The sequence below is a fragment of the Electrona antarctica genome (genome assembly GCF_951216825.1).
Source record: "Electrona antarctica genome assembly, chromosome: 16".
In the NCBI taxonomy this organism is placed as follows: Eukaryota; Metazoa; Chordata; class Actinopteri; order Myctophiformes; family Myctophidae; genus Electrona; species Electrona antarctica.
Genome location: NC_136797.1, coordinates 7,533,579 through 7,553,352, shown reverse-complemented (window position 1 = coordinate 7,553,352; position 19,774 = coordinate 7,533,579). Strand labels below are relative to the sequence as shown.

Here is a 19,774-nt window from a genome sequence, read left to right as displayed (position 1 = left end):
TAAATAACTGACCAATTAACCAACAAATTAAAACTGACTTTGCCACAGGCATTTTAAAGCCCCATTTGCAATATTGAATCAAAAAGTAGGCTTTGCTGCCACGTTGTGGTAATAACGGTACATTGCAGAATTCAAAATGTCATCAGTTATACACAGTGACAATACTAGGCTGGTAGGCCACAGATAAAAATCTATTTCAAAAGTATTTTCACAGGCCTTTCACAGGCCTACTCCGTTACAACAAGTAAAAGTCCGCAATTTAAAATGTATTGGTATGGCACCAAAATGTACTTAAATGACAACTTTAGTTTTTTTCAACCAAGGTTCATGTTTTAGGTTGTTATTAGAGAAAGTAAAAGATGGAGTGTTAATTGTCTCCACCAGGTCGAAGGCATGGGGAAAGAGTATGTTTTGCACTCCGTCCGTGTGTGTGTGTGTGTCCGTCCTTCCTTCCTTCCTTCCTTCCGTCCGTCCGTTATCAGCTAATCTCTGGCACCGTTGGCCCGATCCGTGCCAAACTTTGCACACACACTCCCTGGATGCCAACGACGAACCTCTGCCCCAAATATTCCTCAACGACCTGTTATAGCGCCACCATGAGGCCGATTTAGGCAAAACGCATTTCTGTACATTACTCGTACACATTTTATCCATACATTAGTCCTGTACCTGCCTGTAGACCTTCTCGCAATTTGGTGTTGGGGGAATTTCTCACTTGAACTGAGTCAATGGGTCCCTAGACATGAAAAATCAACGAGGTGCTCGTCCGCCATAGTGCCACGAATGGCGCAATGGCCACATCAAATATGGAAGCCATCGGCTATGATGAAAATACAACTTTTTTGTTTCTGGGTGTATTTGCACATGTAATACCTCCATCCTGACTAATTCAGGTATGTGGAATTCATTTCTGATACTATTTGAATCATTGTGGGTGATATTGACCTTGAAAGGTCATGGTCATGGTCATTTAGCTATTCCAAAGACATTGGCCATTGTTAGGAGTAAAAATAAGTGCAATAAGTCTATTTCAAATAATTCTGACATTTATAATTCATTTCTGATATTGTTTTGACAATTAAGGATCATCTTATCATTGAGGTATCAATATAAATATTTTTATTCAATAACTCAATTACGATTTTTGTCTTTACTTTGTCTTATTTATTATATCAAAATACATGAACATACAAATATAACAATTCTAAATGTCCCTCTTTAACTTTTATTTTAATTGAGTGCTTTAATTAGAATATAAGTATGCAGAAAAGGCTAAACACTTTGGAATGACGTTAAACATGGTAGATCCTCCGTGGCTGCGTCATTAGGTGAGTACTAGTTTAATGAATTGTTTAAGTTTCATAGTAACATTCATCATCAACAGGCTGTTGTTGATGCCCCCCTAGCCATGGTTCACATGACGCTCGTACTTCACGAGCATGACAGTCATGTTTCAGGGCTAATGCCCCCCCAAAATAACAGGTTACAGGATTCTCATTCTGTTACTGTCACTGGATGGCCGCCGTGCCATTTCTTATAAACTATGTAGTTCATACGTGGGTCCACGGTGGTGGTGGTGTTCATGCGCCGCGGTGTGCGCCGTGGAGAGGGCATTATGCGCGCTGCTGGCTGGTTGGAGCGCAGCGCAACAGCCTTTCTGTCCAGTCCTACGTGTATAGGCTGGCGATTGTGGCGAATTATATTCGTTAATAAAGAGAGAGCTGTAAAGGGGATATTGTCTATGGTCAGTTCATGGTGTGTATCATTCTCGTTTTTAACCATAGAGTTAATTAGGGCCGTAATAATGCGGCGCAATGACGGTAGGCAGTAGCCTAATAGCCTACAATGTAAACAACTTGCGCAAGCATTAAAAATGGGTTTTAATTGTCGGGTAACGGAAAATAACGGAAAATAATCTAACCTTTTACTTTTCTCAGAAGGTAATTTGTAACGGTAAGGGATTATTTTTATGGGCAGTAATCCAGTAACCTAACGACGTTACTTTCTAAAGTAACGATGCCCAACACTGATTATGTTATACTTTAGCTATTGAAAAATAGCAGATCTACAAGCTTAGTGCCGCGCTACGAGCTTGTAGTTCTGCTATTTTTGAAAAATCGCGAAAATGTGGCACAAATCTTTGAATATATATTCTTTCAGAGTGAGCGTTTTTAACTCAAATCTTTGTTTCTGGGGGAGTCCCTGGAACAACATATTTTCAGATGGGGGTCGGCGGCCAATTACATATATTTTTGCGGGTCCTTGACATGAAAATGTTTGAGAACGACTGACATAGAAACAACAGAAGGCATTTGTAGAATTGTCCTCAGCTAGGTCCAAATGGGTTAAACCTTAATTTGGCTTTTACTGATCATTTTCATTTCATTTCATTGTATTTCGCACATGAGTGTATCACAATACAGTACAAATCATAATAGATAACAATTCATTTGTCTTTCATACAGTCTCTGATTGCGGCGGAAGCCATGCAAGGTACCAACCAGCACATCGGGAGCAATTTGGGGTTCAGTGTCTTGCCCAAGGACAGTTCGACATGTAGCCAGGAGGAGCCGGGATTCGAACCGCCGACCCATGGATCATTGGACGACCTGCTCTACCTCTTGAGCCACAGTCGCCCATTACACTTGTTTACAAGAGGGTCCACCTTGTTCAATTCATCAAAACATTTAGAGACGTACAAATAGACACTACTATATAGCCAAAGAACAGAACAGGAATTCATCATAGAGGTAAAAATGGAAAAGAAAGAAAGAAACATACATTCAGATTTTACGGGGGCGAGTTTCGGATTGCAGCCGTCCGTAGGTGCCCTTTGAGAGCGGTTTTGAAGGAGTCAACATTTGCATGTCTTAATGACTGTTGGTAGGGCATTCCACATTTTGGTGGCATAGGAATAGGATCGAAAAGAATTGAGTCCCTTGTTTGTGCCGAATCTGGGTTGTACATGGTTCGTTGCACTTCCTCTGGTGTTGTGGGTGTGGACTTTGTTAACATTAAAGGACAACTTTAGTTTTTTTCAACCAAGGTTCATGTTTTAGGTTGTTAGAGAAACAAAAAAAAATATTTTTTCATTTGCTGTTTTCTTTCGTTTTAGGGATTTTAGCTGTTTTTGACAGGGGGCGGGGGCATTCGAGCATGGGGCTAAATATGTATTTTTTTACAACATTTTATAGCGATTTCTTTTTTAATTATTTACTATAGTCCTAATAAACCCCAGGAAATTTCATCTGGCCACAAAACATCACGAGATCTACTGAATGTGTCAAACTGACATTGAGCCTGGCTTCCCCCCAGTAGGTTACCTTCACATTCAGTAGATCCTGTGATTTATTTGTGGCCAGATGTAATTTCCTGGGGTGTATCAGGACTATAGTAAATAATAATAAAAAAAAAATCTCCATAATATCTTGTAAAGAAAATACATATTTAGCACCATGCTCGAAAACGAAAGAAAGCAGCAAATGAAACAAAATAATAACACTCATCTTTTACTTTCTCTAATAACATCCTAAAACATGAAACTTAGTTGAAAAAAACTAAAGTTGTCCGTTAAGGAAGTATCTAGACAGGTAGTTATAGTTAGTTACTTTATTGACACAAATGTATAAAACATTGGGTCCAAACAATAATAAAAAACCCATGTGTGAGCTTGTAGATCTAAGCTCACATAACAACGTCGTTGTGAGCTTGTAGATCTAAGCTCACATAACGTCGTTGTGGGCTTGTAGATCTAAGCTCACATAACGTTGTTGTGAGCTTGTAGATTGGCTCTGTTTTCGGTTCAAATTAAGTGTTTCTTCCACCAGGTGGCAGTAAAGGGTTACAAGGAGGGGTTGTGTAAAGTTTGGTGACTCAACTATCTAGTCTAGACTACAAAACCTTATTTCAACTGCACGCTTTAAAACAAATAGGCCTATAGGTCTACTGACAACGTAAACATTCAATGTGTTTTATATCAACAAGCTACAGCTGCTGAACAATGGACAAAACTCACAGCAAACCACATGAACATTTATTCATTAAACATGGAAACAAAACCGAAATGAGAGTAGCCTATAGGCTAGTAGCCACCACACCACAACGAGAGATGAACTTGTGGATTCTACAAAGAGCAGACGGACAATAAACAAAACCAACTGAAGAACAATGCAGGAGCAAAAGTCAGGGAGGAAGCGCCACTTCATCTTAGAAGGTAAGGCTCATCTAGAATATAAATACTGTTTAATTGAGTTTAAATGCTATGTGTTGCCGACATGACGTGTGTTGCTACTTATTGCGCAGCTGTGCACTTAATGAAGTTAATTATGCTGTTTGGCTGCTGGTGCTTGTAGGCCATAAATAAAATGCATAAATCACAAGCTTTGTAGATTAGACAGTTTCACTATTGCACATATAAGTTCTCATGTAGGATACAGTTGTTTATTTTGGGCAAGTTTTCATAGTAGTACCTGGATGGTGTTGTCATGGTTACCAACATGATAGAGAGAGAGACAGACTGGGGAAGAGGGGGAGAGAGAGAGAGAGAGAGAGAGGGGGAGAGAGAGAGAGGGGGAGAGAGAGAGACTGGGGGAGAGGGGGGGAGAGAGAGAGGGGGAGAGAGAGAGAGACTGGGGGAGAGGGGGAGAGAGAGAGAGGGGGAGAGAGAGAGAGAGACTGGGGGAGAGGGGGGGAGAGAGAGGGGGAGAGAGAGAGAGACTGGGGGAGAGGGGGAGAGAGAGAGGGGGAGAGAGACTGAGAGAGAGAGAGAGATTTGATATTGTTTTCTGTTGTATTATAATTGTTTCTGTTTTTGCTGCATTTGATGCTTTCAATACTGTAGTTGTACCAGTGTTGATTTTCACAGATTGTTTTTATTTATTTCATAAAGTCTTTTGAATAAAACTTGTTTTAGTCATATTTTAGTCACCTAAAATGTTTTAGTTTTAGTCAACTAAATATTTGACATCCAAAATACATTTTGGCAGGCCTTGGTGTGGTGGTGTCGTAATTCCTGATTATGCACTTGGTTGCATGATGAAAATAGCCGATCTACAAACTCAGTGTGAGCTTGTAGATCTCAAAAGTGAAAAAGGGCATGGCAGATGTCTTCGTGATGCTACAAGCTCATTGTGAGCTTGTAGATCTGCTAGTTTCAGCAGATTGCAGAATTATGCGGAATGTCCCATTTCACAATGCATACAAATCATTTGAAAATAGCAGATCTACAAGATCACAATGCATTGCAAAGTGACACAATGTGAGCTTGTAGATCTGCTAGTTTCAGCAGAATAATGCACTTCACGATGCTCTGGGACAGTGGTGGAAAGTAACTATGTACATTTGCTTAAGTAGCCTACTGTACTTAATTACAATTTTGAGGTGTATTGTTTTTTGTTGAGTATTTCCAATGTCCTATTTGAAAATAGTTCAGCTGTTGAAGTGGAGCTCATCAATGTCATTTTTTTTTTTCATCGATAAATCTAAATGGAGGAGAGTGTAAATGGTAAATGGTGCATTTATATAGCGCCTTTATCCAAGGCGCTTTACATGGATTGTGCATTACATTCACCCACACATTCATATGGTGGTGGGAACCATGCAAGGCACCAACCAGCACATCAGGAGCAATTAGGGGTTCAGCGTCTTGCTCAAGGACACTTCGACACTAACTCTGGGGGAGCCCGGGTTCGAACTGGCAACCTTGCGGTTACCATCCAGCCACTCTACCCCCGAGCCACCGCCGCCCGAGTGAGTGAGAGTGTAAATGTGTCAAACAGCTGGACAGCTACAGTACATCTGCTCCATGCACCTCCAACACTCTATATTTAGAGTTATAATTCAACCCTGGAAAACTCACCTAAACACCCTGTAAACAAATACTAGGAGACTTGTAGCATTTATATTTTTAAGACTTGAATGCTACAAACAGGAAGGTAGGAGCGCACACCAGTAGTGGGGAGGTGCTGACCGCAGGAGATAACTATGACTATGAGAGAGGCCGCACAGGTTAACGGTGCCGGAGATTAGCTGTTCACAGACGGACGGACACACACACACACACACACACACACACGGACGGACGGACGGACGGACGGACGGACGGACGGACGGACGGACGGACGGAGTGCAAAACATACTCTCTCCCCATGCCTTCGGCCTGGTGGAGACAAAAAGCATAAATCACAGACTAGCTCTGGTCCATAGCCTTCTACTGCTTCTACGATTCTGAATCGTAGAAGGCTATGGACCAGAGCTAATCACAGACATGCTTGGTTGTGTATTTAGAAGAACGTTGTGTGATTTGTGGTGCACATTTGTTTACATTATATTAGCTGTGGCCATATTGAGTTGTCATGAATGTCTGGTTGTTCTGCTCTTGGTCTCATTGGAATATATTTCTATTAAAATAGAAATTGAGGGGGAAAATAGCGGATCTACAAGCTTTGTAGATTAGACAGTTTCACTATTGCAGATATAAGTTCTCATGTAGGATACAGTTGTTTCTTTTGGGCATGTTTTCATAGTAGTACCTGGATGGTGTTGTCATGGTTACCAACATGATGATGAGAGAGCGAGAGAGAGAGAGAGAGGGAGGGGGAGAGAGAGAGAGAGACAGACAGAGAGAGAGACTGAGAGAGAGAGACAGAGAGAGAGAGAGAGGGGGGGGGGGGGAGAGGGGGGGGGGAGAGAGAGGGAGAGAGGGGAGAGAGAGAGAGAGAGAGACTGAGAGAGAGACTGAGAGAGAGAGACTGAGAGAGAGAGAGAGAGGGGGAGAGGGAGAGGGGGAGAGGGAGAGAGAGAGAGAGAGAGAGAGACAGAGACAGAGAGAGAGAGAGAGATTTGATATTGTTTTCTGTTGTATTATAATTGTTTCTGTTTTTGCTGCATTTGATGCTTTCAATGCTGTAGTTCTACCAGTGTTGATTTTCACAGATTGTTTTTATTTATTTGGTTTTACGGCGGTGGTGGCTCGGGGGTAGAGTTTCCGGATGGTAACCGCAAGGTCACCAGTTCGAACCCGGGCTCCCTTACCCCCTTTTTGAAACTAGCTCCTTGCCACTCGCCCTACACACTTCCACTTGGTTTGAGCATACATATATAAATCATAGAGACGGCACTGGATGGGAGGGGAATCCCAGTGCCGTCTCTATGCTTTATATATCTATGCTCAAACCAAGTGGAAGTGTGTAGGGCGAGTGGCAAGGAGCTAGTTTCAAAAAGGGCCTGCAGAGTTAGTGTCGAAGTGTCCTTGAGCAAGACACTGAACCCCTAATTGCTCCTGATGTGCTGGTTGGTGCCTTGCATGGTTTCCTCTGCCATCGGTGTGTGAATGGGTGAATGAAATGCACAATCTATGTAAAGCGCCTTGGATAAAGGCGCTATATAAATGCACCATTTACTCATATAGCCTTTTGAATAAAACTTGTTTTAGTCATATTTTAGTCAACTCAAATGTTTTTTTTTTAGTCAACTAAATAATCTAATTATCATAAGATATTTGACATCCAAAATACATTTTGGCAGGCCTTGGTGGTGTCGTAATGCCTGATTATGCACTTGGTTGCATGCTGAAAATAGCCGATCTACAAGCTCAGTGTGAGCTTGTAGATGTGAAAAAAGGCAATGCTGGTGAACTGTACAGGGCATGGCAGATGTCTTCGTGATGCTACAAGCTCATTGTGAGCTTGTAGATCTGCTAGTTTCAGCAGATTGCAGAATTATGCGGAATGTCCCATTTCACAATGCATACAAATCATTTGAAAATAGCAGATCTACAAGATCACAATGCATTGCAAAGTGACACATTGTGAGCTTGTAGATCTGCTAGTTTCAGCAGAATTATGCAGAATGTCCGTTTCACAATGCTCTGGGACAGTGGTGGAAAGTAACTAGATACATTTACTTGTATTACTTAAGCTCACCACTCCTGAATGAAGTGTCTGGTGCTGGGACTCTGGTGCAACGCACAGGTCCTGGGCCTGGTGAGAGCAGGAGTGGACCTGGTGAGGCGTATAGGGGCCCGGACAGGAGACAACCCACAGAGCCTAGTCCTTCCATGCACCAGAAGCGTCCCTCCCAGCCCTGGCAGAGTAGTTCCGGAGTGGTTCCAACGGATTGTGTGGCCCTGGTTTTGCCCTAGTGGGACGTAAGTCGGGACTTGATCACCCCGGCTGGGTAACCCAAGTGAGGGGTATGATGTTCGAGAGGATACGTCCCAGGTGCATCCATGCAATGTTTTTTTGTACTTAATTACAATGTTGAGGTGTTTTTTTTTTGTTGAGTATTTCCAATTTCCTATTAGTCTATTAGAACATAGTTCAGCTGTTGGAGAGGAGCTCATCAATGTCAAATGTTTCCATCGATAAATCTAAATAAATCTAAACGGAGGAGAGTGTAAATGTGTCAGCTGCAGTACATCTGCTCCATGCACCTCCAACACTATATTTAGAGTTATAATTCCACCCTGGTATACTCACCTAAACACCCTGTAAACAAATACTAGGAGACTTGTAGCATTTATATATTTAAGACTTGAATTATTTACTATTTACATTTAGAGGCCAATATTGTACCATCATTACAGTATACAATATAGTAACTTCCTCCACTGGTGATGTCATCATCACTGTGTAATTCTGTACGGCTGCCTTTTCAGAACTTCTCATTTGAAGTCATTTACATATAATTATATTTAAACAGCAACTGGTATTGTCCAGATATGGACTAGTATGTAAATATCTGACGTTGTTCCTTATCTGTTGACCTACATTTAAAGAAGTCCAAACTCAGGGATGTTTATTATTCAACTGCACATCCTGTACATTAATGTAGTTACTAAAGTGAACTCTTTATCATATGAGGTACAGCAGTTTATATCAACTCCCTGGTGTCACAAACACAACATTGATGTGATCAATTCTACATGTTGAAATGTAACAGTAATTTACAGTAATTAGAGTTCATGTACTGTTTTATCCATAACATTCACTGTTTTAAAGGACCACTTCACCACTTTTCAACCTATCTTCATATAATTGGTCCTCAATCATGATAAAATGGCACGATGTCTTTCTACTCAGTCTAGGCTGTGGACAGTTCAGAAACCCGTCCACCAGTGACATCATTGATGGGGAATCCAAGCTAATATATACTGCAGGCTTTCTAGTCCTGAAAAGTTGCAATGCGAAAATGGAAGCCATCGTTCTCACGGTAATACAACTCCAAACATTTTTGTAAAGAAATCTTGTTAAAAATAAATCCGCCTAACGATGATTTCACTGGTGGACGGGTTTCTGAACTGCCCACATCCCTCCTATGAGACACAGACTGGGTTCTGAACTGCCCACAGCCCTCCTATGAGACACAGACTGGTTTCTGAACTGCCCACAGCCTTCCTATGAGACAGACTGGTTTCTGAACTGCCCACAGCCCTCCTATGAGACACAGACTGGTTTCTGAACTGCCCACAGCCCTCCTATGAGACAGACAGGTTTTTGAACTGCCCACAGCCCTCCTATGAGACACAGACTGAGTAGGAAAAAATGGTGCAATTTTATCATGATCATTAGTGAGGACCAATTATATGAAGATAGGTTGAAAAGTGGTGAAGTGGTCCTTTAAGCTCTGTCCACACGTACAAGGGCATTTACAAATAAACATAGCTGTGTGTGTGTGTGTGTGTGTGTGTGTGTAGGGGGGGGGGGGGGGGGGTTCATCCACGCAAACCAGTTTTGACGAAAAATCGACTACCTTTTTCCACTGACAAACTAAATGGAAACTAAATAAAAACTATATGATGACTAAAACTAAGACTAAATATACTGACTGAAATAAAATGTTAGGAAGGGACTAGTGGACAAGAGATCCAGTATAAGTCATTTTACAATTAGTTGCATGCTGAAAATAGACGATCTACAAGCTCAGAGGTTGTGGGCTTGTAGATCGGCTATTTTCAGCAAGTTATGCCGTCATTACGACGGCATCAAGGCCTGCCAAAATACATTTTGTTCGACTAAATCAACTGTAGATCTAGTCGACTAAAATCTTATATTTAGTCGACTAAAACTAGACTAACACATTACTAAATGTGCGACTAAAATGTGACTAAAACTACATGAAAACTATTCAAGAGACTATGACTAAAACTAAAATCAAAATTTGCTGTCAAAAACAACACTGACGGAAACACATTTCTGGCCATCTTTGAGAATCTTTGAGAATTATTAGTGAGGACCTATTATATGAAGATAGGTTGAAAAGTGGTGAAGTGGTCCTTTAACTGTAACAAACTGATTTGGACCAAACCCAGTTTCATCACAAACACTTTATTGATCTATCTGTCTGTGGTGTTAAAATGGAACAGATGGCTGTTATTCATTGATTACATGTTACATTACATAGTCTCCCCTTTATCTGAATAATGGAAATATGAATTATCCTCTTGAACCCCAGCATGACTATTATGGGGGGAACATTTCCCAAAATAGCAGATCTACAAGCTCATTGTCTATTTGAAACCCCCCACCCTCACCCCCCCACAGGCGGGTGGTAGCTCCAGGACCACAAAGGGTTAATCAGGTGCTGCACATACACAACTATTACTAGTTAATGCATAACTCTAGAAAACTATTTCACAAATCCAATAGGCTGTTGACCCACATGGATAGTCGTGCCATTCTCCATTAAACAACGCAGCACAGTCTTCTCCTCCTCCACGGTCCTGACCATCAGGCTGACCAGGCAGCCAGTACCTGTAGAAGGAGAAACATTAATACATTACAATACCTTCACAACAAGGATTTCATCTGAATGTTTAAGTTTTTTTTAATCATGACTTCAAATTATATTACATTATATATTTACGTACAAATTAACTGGACAATGAAAGAGACAACGGATACAGAGTAACTGTTGTATTATAGCCTTTGATTCCATTTAGAAATAAATATGAAGAGGAAATAATGTGAAATGTAGTTTGCTGAAAATAAATGTAGTTAAAATGTTTTCTTTAACCCATTCTGGGCGGGAACCCCTCTTGGGGTTCTGTACAGTATGTACAGTATTACAAAAAAAAAAAAAATGTGATGCTGCTATATAATTATTTTAAGTTTCTCAGAAAACTTAGGTCAGTATTTAGAAGGTGTTTATAGAATCGGCCTCAGTAGAATAATGAAGGTAAAGTCTTACGTTGTGGTCAGTGGTGTTCCATCCACCCACTTCCACACTCCTTCTGTCTCTCTGTCGGTCATTCCAAACCACACCCACTTGCCTCCGCCAACGAGTCCGTCAACAAAGTCCTGGACAGACAAGCAGCTGGTTACTGAAGTACAATCTGTACAATACTAGATGTGTGTCTCAACTAGATGGAGTAGGTTACAGCATGCACGCACGCGCACGCACGGACACACACACACACACACACATACACACATACACACACACACACACACACACACACACACATTTTAATCATTTATTTATGTCCACATAAGAGATACAATACAAGGACACAAATATTTACAAGGTGGTGTACAGAGTGCAATCAGCAAATCCCGGACAAATACCCACACACCCTTCAGGGGTACAAGTAACAGCCTCTTCGCCATATTTGGCGGCTACCGATAGTGGAAGAGATTGCACAGAATTTCGCGAGCCGTTTGGCTGCTTTTTTTGGCATCCCAAGTTGTTGGAAGCCTCTTACAACCAAACTGTGTACGTGTCCTAGGCTGCCGAAAATAAACACAAGTAGATTGCACCTATAGCGTAGTTCAATGATGGTCTGGAGGAGCGGCTGGTACTTAATGACTTTGGTCATAAAGGCTTCCTCTAAGCTAGAATCAAAGGTGCAGGCCATTTCAAGAATGAAAACTGATCTGTTCTCTTCATTGACCACAACAACATCTGGTGTGTTAGCAGATAGATGTGCAAAAAAATCTGTATTTTCAGTACAGAGTTGAAACATGGAAGTTTTGACACAGGAATGTTTGTACATTCTCACAGACAGTGCAAAATGTTTAGATATGTCCTTTGTTATGAGATCAACTATTCTGTCGTGGCGTGCTATGTAAAGCCCTTTATAGGCATAACAGCCATTCAGAATGTGTGACATGGTTTCTGTAACAAGCCCTGTGGTGTGATGCAAGCAATGAGGTGCATGGGTGGAGGGAAACCAGAGGGAAAGGTTGAGTCTGGTGGGAAGGATCTGTAGTCTGGCTTTTACTGTAAAGGTGATAATGTCCTCATTGAGAGCTGTGTTCCTTATAAATGAATGGGAAACAGAATGGTCAGCATGGGGAAGGCAAGCCAGTTTCCCCTGGAGTTTGAGTCCAGTCCAGTGTTGTTGTTGCCGATGTTGGAACATATCCAACAGGATCCGCCGGGCACCCTTAGGTGTCAACAGGTGGGTGTGTCCGCTGTAGGTCACTGTTGCTCTAACAGAGGTGAGAGGGTCAGTTATTATGTCCTCAGAGACCTCCACAGCCTCAGAGTCAGGCTGCACCCACTCCAGGGACATACCGGCTTGGACGCAGAGGTCGTTCAAATCCGGCCAATCCGATGAGACTCCGAAGCCTGGGGAGCGAGTGTCCAGTTTCCCACTAGGTTTCCTTTTGAACCCAAGGAAGTGGGGCGGTGGCTCCCTGGCTAAAGGGACCTTGCGTCTCCTCAAATCGAGGAACAGGGAAGATCTAGCTAGCTCCCTAACATCTCTATCATCATTATTCAGCATGCTCAATGGATGTGATATGCGCATGCTGATATAAATCCATGACACATTCGGTACACCCAGCCCGCCCCCCCCACTGAGGATGGTGAATAATATCACGGGTGCTGTGTGTGTTCAGGGCAAACCACTTGCGTACTAAGCTCACTGTTTTATTGTTAATTTCGCTTAGCACCTTCTGCTGGAGGTGAACATTGGAGAAGAAGTGTTGGACTTTAGACGGTGCTATTGGTCTAATGGCCTCTAGCTTCATGGTTAAAGGTAGAGAGCATCTGTCAATAAGGTCCAACCTAGATGTGAACTCGGACAAGATGATGTTAACTTGTTCCTTCCATTCACCTGCAATGTTAAACTTATGCCCTAGATAGGAGTAGTATGTCTCATGAAGGGAGAACACACGTATGGGTTTGGTCGCTATTCTGAAGTCAGGGCATGTGTCGTGTTAGAGTGGTACCACCTATTTCCTCCGCTCCTTCTCTCATACAGTACAGCACATTTCATGTCTTTAACTTCCAGGCCTGACCATTCCAGAAATTAATCTGTCCTGGCGAGCATGTTTTTGATTACTTTCTCTTCCCTGGAAGCCAACTGGACATCATCTGCGTAGCCCTGTACTGGGTTAGGTGGAATCACACTGTGGGAGGGGGCACACAGACATAACCACTTTAACCACTGGTTGAGGGCAATTATAAAATTAACTGCGCTCCAAGGGCAGCCAGTCTTAATCCCTATCTTTAGAGGTATAGGTGGAGTTCGCTGTTTTCCACAGATAACCTGGATGGAAGACTCACAGTAAATATCTTTCACTACGTCGATGTACACTTGAGGTAATTTTATTTCCTCAAGTGACCTGATCATGACATCATGTGAAAGGGTCCCAAATGCGTCTCTAAAATCAAGAAAGACTGAGTACAGTCTACATGACTCGTGCTTGAAATCACCAACCCCTGTTTTAAGGCAAAACACATGCTCGTTCATACCCTGCCCTATATATGCTTTTTGTTTGCAAGACACACACACACACACACACACACACACACACACACACACACACACACACACACACACACACACACACACACACACACACACACACACACACACACACACACACTTACCTGTTCTTCTCTACTGTTGATGACCACCAGATCGGCTCCTTTGTTCTGACAGTATTCTCTACTTTGCTGCCATGTTTTCTTTTCAGTAGACATGAAGTAACAGCTGTCTCCAAACTTCGTCCATCCAACGGGACACTGGTCTAAAAACATCAAACAGGACATTTACTGATGGATTTTCAATGTACTGATAATCAATTCTAACACATACAGTTGTAACGCGTTCATTTCTGGCGTGTGTGAACGTCACTTTCTCACGTTCAACTTCGTTCAAAAGTGAGTGAGCCTTCCAGGCGAAACCCCAGCTAAACCACACCCTAACCACTCCTTAATATCTAGCGGAAAACCCACCAATAAGCCCTTATCCAACACAAATTAACTAATCTTTCTCAAGCCGCACAATTTCACTGGAGCGCGCAGCGTGCATATGCACGCAGACACATACAGTCCTACATGTCCCGACCCAAACACTGAGGAGGTAAAGTAAACGTGTTTATAATGTGCCACGGAAAATAGATTCCAATTGCTTGTTATTTTTGCGTCGATGAGGTATGTCGTACGTGTCCAACTGTCCATACATAATCGCCTCGTTCGGCCAACAAAATATATCTCCCTCCCTCCACAGAAGCACAGTGATGCCTGATTTATTCTTCGTCGTACACGTGTTCCATGCTGAAAATAGTTGATCTACAACTATTTTGTAGGCTGTGGCTGTGAGGCTGTGAGCTTGCAGGCTGTAAGAACTGAGACCCTTCACAATAAAAGCATGTAGCTTTCACAAGTTGGCCCATAATAAAGACAAGGAAAAGGATCAATCCTTAAAGGTGTAGTGAAACGGAAATGGTGGACATTTATTGTGAAGTTTCAAGTTGAAACACCGCTATGAAGTTTCTGAACCAATCAGAGCGTCGCATCCCTTCAGGGGATGGGACGGTAGCTAGGGGCCGTAGCTATGCTGCTGCTATGCTACGCAGGACAGCGTGTGGATGTTTGTTTACAAATCAGACAGTCGTCCAGCTTTACCAGTTTACTCTTATGTGGCTTATTTCTACCCTATAATGTTTTCAGATACATTTTTTAGCGTGATGATTAAGTTGAAACCGAGTAATACACTCTCTGGATGTTATCTTGAATGGGAATAAAAACGGAAGATGTTTGTAATCAGTAGCAGCTGTGCAGCCTGTGCTGGACGGATGCGGAGATATGGGGAATTAAACGGGTGAGCTTCATTTTTATTGGCTTTTATCGATGTGGGCCTCGACACGTCATCACGCAGCACGTTTTTGTTTTCAGGAAGTAATAAAAAATATATTTTTATGGACGTTTGATATAAAAACACACAAAAATTAGAATTTTCTCGTTTTTTTGGCATCCATTGTTAGGTATGCCCATATGATGACCACGGATATGGTCTAAAAGTGTGAAAAACGTATTTTTCATTTCACTACACTTTTAAATTCGGTGGCATTTCACATTGCAAAGAGCTATTTCTTTCCCAAAATGTAAAAAAGAAATCACACCCGTGTGAACTGAGTGGTGCAACCACCGGCACACGGTAACTCTGTCATTTCTCAACCGTTTCGGACGCGGGGCGGCTTCTATATGGCTATGGGCTGTGGCAATAATAAAAAAAATAAAGAAAAAATAACTAAAATAGTTCATTTTTTGGAACCATGAACTTTAGTTCAAAATGTTGAATTAGGAACTATGAACAGAACTAGTTCCTTTTTTAAATTTCTGAACTGTGAACTGAACTATTTCATAAATGAACTTTCCCAACACTGTTTAGCCTATCCTCAAGTATACCTTTCTGGTATTTCAGTGAAGTATTTCAATGTTTATAATACTGTATACTACTACTACTACTACTACTACTCTTAGAGGAGAGTATATAATAAGATTTGTTAAGATTTGTGTATCAGCAGTAGTGATGGGTTTACTCAGATTTTCTACCTCTAAATCCCTGGTAATGATTACAATATCAATAATACACAATTTAATATTTATTCAAAATCGTGTGTCTAACTTCTCTCTCCTGCTGTCTTACATGTCAGCTTCTTTACTTCACTTTTCAGTTGGGTCATCTCCAGGGTCAGGTCAGCCTTCAGTTGGGTCATCTCCAGGGTCAATGCTGCAATGTAGTACCAAAAGTAGAAAAGACGCAGTACAGTAGTAAATGTACTTAGTTACTTTACACCAATGGCAGTGGTGAGATGATGAAACATTTGAGACACATTCCACGTTGAAGTAAAATCTGATTAGACATTTTGATATAGGCCTACATTTTATCAGACACTGCCATATAAACTCATTGTAACTTCAAACTCCATTTTAACCATGTTAGAGTTACTGAAGTGAAAACACGTCTCTGCTTCTGGTAACTGTCCCTCTCAAGCTACATTCAAACCTGCATAGTTCGAGCAGCGCGATTACATACAAAGTCAATGAAGCGAACGGCTGCGCCCTTCACTTCACACATGTGTGATTTTATTTTACCAACGCTTTACCTGCGCGACCAAAACGAAACGACTGGAAACAAATGTATATCTTCAGGTCTGAATGCACCTTAATGAATGTTAGACTCATTGGAAAGACACGTCCCTGCTTCTGGTGCCGTGTTTTTTCAATTACTTTTTTCATATAATTTAAAAAATATACAAAACAAATTAGAACGTAATTTGAAAATCAGTGGTGGAAAGTAACTAAGTTATTTTACTTCCCAAAATGTAAAAAAGAAATCACACCCGTGTGAACTGAGTGGTGCAACCACCGGCACACGGTAACTCTCTCATTTCTCAACCGTTTCGGACGCGGGGCGGCTTCTATATGGCTATGGGCTGTGGCAATAATAAAAAAAATAAAGAAAAAATAACTAAAATAGTTCATTTTTTGGAACCATGAACTTTAGTTCAAAATGTTGAATTAGGAACTATGAACAGAACTAGTTCCTTTTTAAATTTCTGAACTGTGAACTGAACTAGTTCATAAATGAACTTTCCCAACACTGTTTAGCCTATCCTCAAGTATACCTTTCTGGTATTTCAGTGAAGTATTTCAATGTTTATAATACTGTATACTACTACTACTACTACTACTACTCTTAGAGGAGAGTATATAATAAGATTTGTTAAGATTTGTGTATCAGCAGTAGTGATGGGTTTACTCAGATTTTCTACCTCTAAATCCCTGGTAATGATTACAATATCAATAATACACAATTTAATATTTATTCAAAATCGTGTGTCTAACTTCTCTCTCCTGCTGTCTTACATGTCAGCTTCTTTACTTCACTTTTCAGTTGGGTCATCTCCAGGGTCAGGTCAGCCTTCAGTTGGGTCATCTCCAGGGTCAATGCTGCAATGTAGTACCAAAAGTAGAAAAGACGCAGTACAGTAGTAAATGTACTTAGTTACTTTACACCAATGGCAGTGGTGAGATGATGAAACATTTGAGACACATTCCACGTTGAAGTAAAATCTGATTAGACATTTTGATATAGGCCTACATTTTATCAGACACTGCCATATAAACTCATTGTAACTTCAAACTCCATTTTAACCATGTTAGAGTTACTGAAGTGAAAACACGTCTCTGCTTCTGGTAACTGTCCCTCTCAAGCTACATTCAAACCTGCATAGTTCGAGCAGCGCGATTACATACAAAGTCAATGAAGCGAACGGCTGCGCCCTTCACTTCACACATGTGTGATTTTATTTTACCAACGCTTTACCTGCGCGACCAAAACGAAACGACTGGAAACAAATGTATATCTTCAGGTCTGAATGCACCTTAATGAATGTTAGACTCATTGGAAAGACACGTCCCTGCTTCTGGTGCCGTGTTTTTTCAATTACTTTTTTCATATAATTTAAAAAATATACAAAACAAATTAGAACGTAATTTGAAAATCAGTGGTGGAAAGTAACTAAGTTATTTTACTTAAAGGTCCGCTGACATTCCTATAATTCCTATTGCTGGTACTGTACATCAAGTGGTCTGACTGAAAACAGTTTGAAAGCGCTCGCGACGCGCTACGGCGCTAGCAACAAGTGGCTACTAGGTCAGGCTAGCGTTTTTGATGGTACATTTAGCGTCATATTGGCTATAAATGTCATTGAAAATCTTAGTTAGAATGCAACTGAGGTTGGCGTGGGGTTTTTTAGGGGAACTGCAGCACAATCGCAAATTTCGGGCTCGAGTCCCACGTTCCCCCGGTCACCAACACCCCTGTCTGCCCGCTCTGAGACCCGCAGCCCTGCAGCGTGACTACGGACTGTCTGCTGTTGCCTCTGCCCGCTCTGGGAGCTCTCATCCCCGCAGCGCCTGTCTAATGTACCGCTGTTCTCTTCCCTTCCTTTCTTCCCCTCTCAGCCACAGGACGAAATGTATACCCTCTGCAATACCTTAGTTACCACAACATTGTTCAAGTGAACTTGTGTGTTTAGTCATTGTAAATAATAATCAATATCGCTATGATGAATTATCGCCCTGGTTGTCCGAGCCGCTCCGCGGGTTTGAGGCAGTTTTGGCCCGGGGAGGCTGCGTTGCCTCTGGTCCCCGCAGTGAGACCTGATCATGCAGGCATACTATAACACACACACACACACACACACACACACACACACACACACACACACACACACATGTGGGGGCGGGACCTCTCTCTCTCACACACACGCGCACACACACACACACACACACATACACACACATACACATCGCATCTTGCAATGGAGGACGGACTCTGGCACCATTAGCTAAGCGTTATTTATTATATTTGAATTGTGAGTCTTCAGTGAAACAGTGGTGGGGGCAGATGACAAACTAATTTCTAAATCTAAAGTTGACCTGGCTCGTCTTCCTCCATGCTACTCTGCTCTGAAGAGAACCATCGTGTCTTATACAAGCGAGCTGATGAAGCTTTTTTGGAAAAACCAAAACCCTATGATGAAGGGCAGGGGGGGTTGAAACTAAAGAGTTTTTTAATCCAGTGTGTCCTGCGGTTCAGTCCTACCAACCTCACTGGTTGATCTCCTTGACACTGTCTGGAGAGCATGGACAAGAAGCCGACGAGATAGAGGAATTGATTTAATCGGCACTGATTTGTACACCAGCATGCCACGGGCACATGTGGTCACTTTAGGAATAGTTTCACTGAGATCCTCGACCCTCAAAACATAGGTCTAGACACCTTATTTGTTCATTTAAGTGCAATATTGGCTGAGATATAGTGAAAATCGATTAATTTGATAATGGAGGCACTCATTTGCATAAAAATGGTAGATGGGACACTTTGCAAACTTTTTAACATAGCTTATTCAAGTAAGAAATATTCCATGATGTGGAGTGAGTTAAAACTCAGTCATTCATTCATTTATTCCAAATGTATAGCTGATACTGACTGAAATACAATTTTCACCGATTTGAGGTATAGTTCATAATTTTGGCGACAGAAAGAGTAATTTACAAGATAGAAAGGTTATCTTGGGCTCAAATTGAAGCTTGGGGATATGAGAAGTTTTCTATATACAAGTGAGGCAGTGATACTCACCATAATGTGTTGGAAAATAACCTTTGTTGTTATTAGTCAAGCGGACACCATATTTTTTGGTGTTTCTGAGGATGATGTGGGTCATATTTAAGAATATAATAGTAGCAACCATGTCTATTTATGTAATTTTAGTGAATTAATATTTGCCTTTACACAATTTCGCCAGAGCCATATACCAAAAAGGGGGTTTTGAGGTAGGTGGGACATTTTGACAACTTTTTATCATAGCTCATCATTTTCAGCACATTCTTTCCAATAAGAAAACACTGATTAGAAGTATAATTCCGGGGGGTGCATGATACCCCCTTCCAGTGACTGTACTACACTTTCAGCTAATAGTGAACCTACTGTGTATAACCTATATCACAAAATCATCAAGGCATGTGT

General features: G+C 41.4%; 1 protein-coding gene across 2 annotated transcripts in view; it reads right to left on the bottom strand.

Moving 5' to 3' along the window:
* Window positions 1–19,774, bottom strand: part of LOC306939907 (CD209 antigen-like protein A) — an 85,551-nt gene that overhangs the window by 53,384 nt on the left and 12,393 nt on the right. The window contains exons 2-5 of one of the 2 annotated variants that reach the window (XM_079524712.1): window positions 17,107–17,190; window positions 15,884–15,967; window positions 13,840–13,979; window positions 11,188–11,297 (exon numbers count right to left, since the gene is read on the bottom strand). In XM_079524712.1, the coding sequence (XP_079380838.1) occupies window positions 11,188–11,297; window positions 13,840–13,979; window positions 15,884–15,967; window positions 17,107–17,190 (418 nt within the window). The remainder of the gene's footprint in view (window positions 1–11,187; window positions 11,298–13,839; window positions 13,980–15,883; window positions 15,968–17,106; window positions 17,191–19,774) is intronic. The other variant, XM_079524713.1, reaches the window with a different exon arrangement.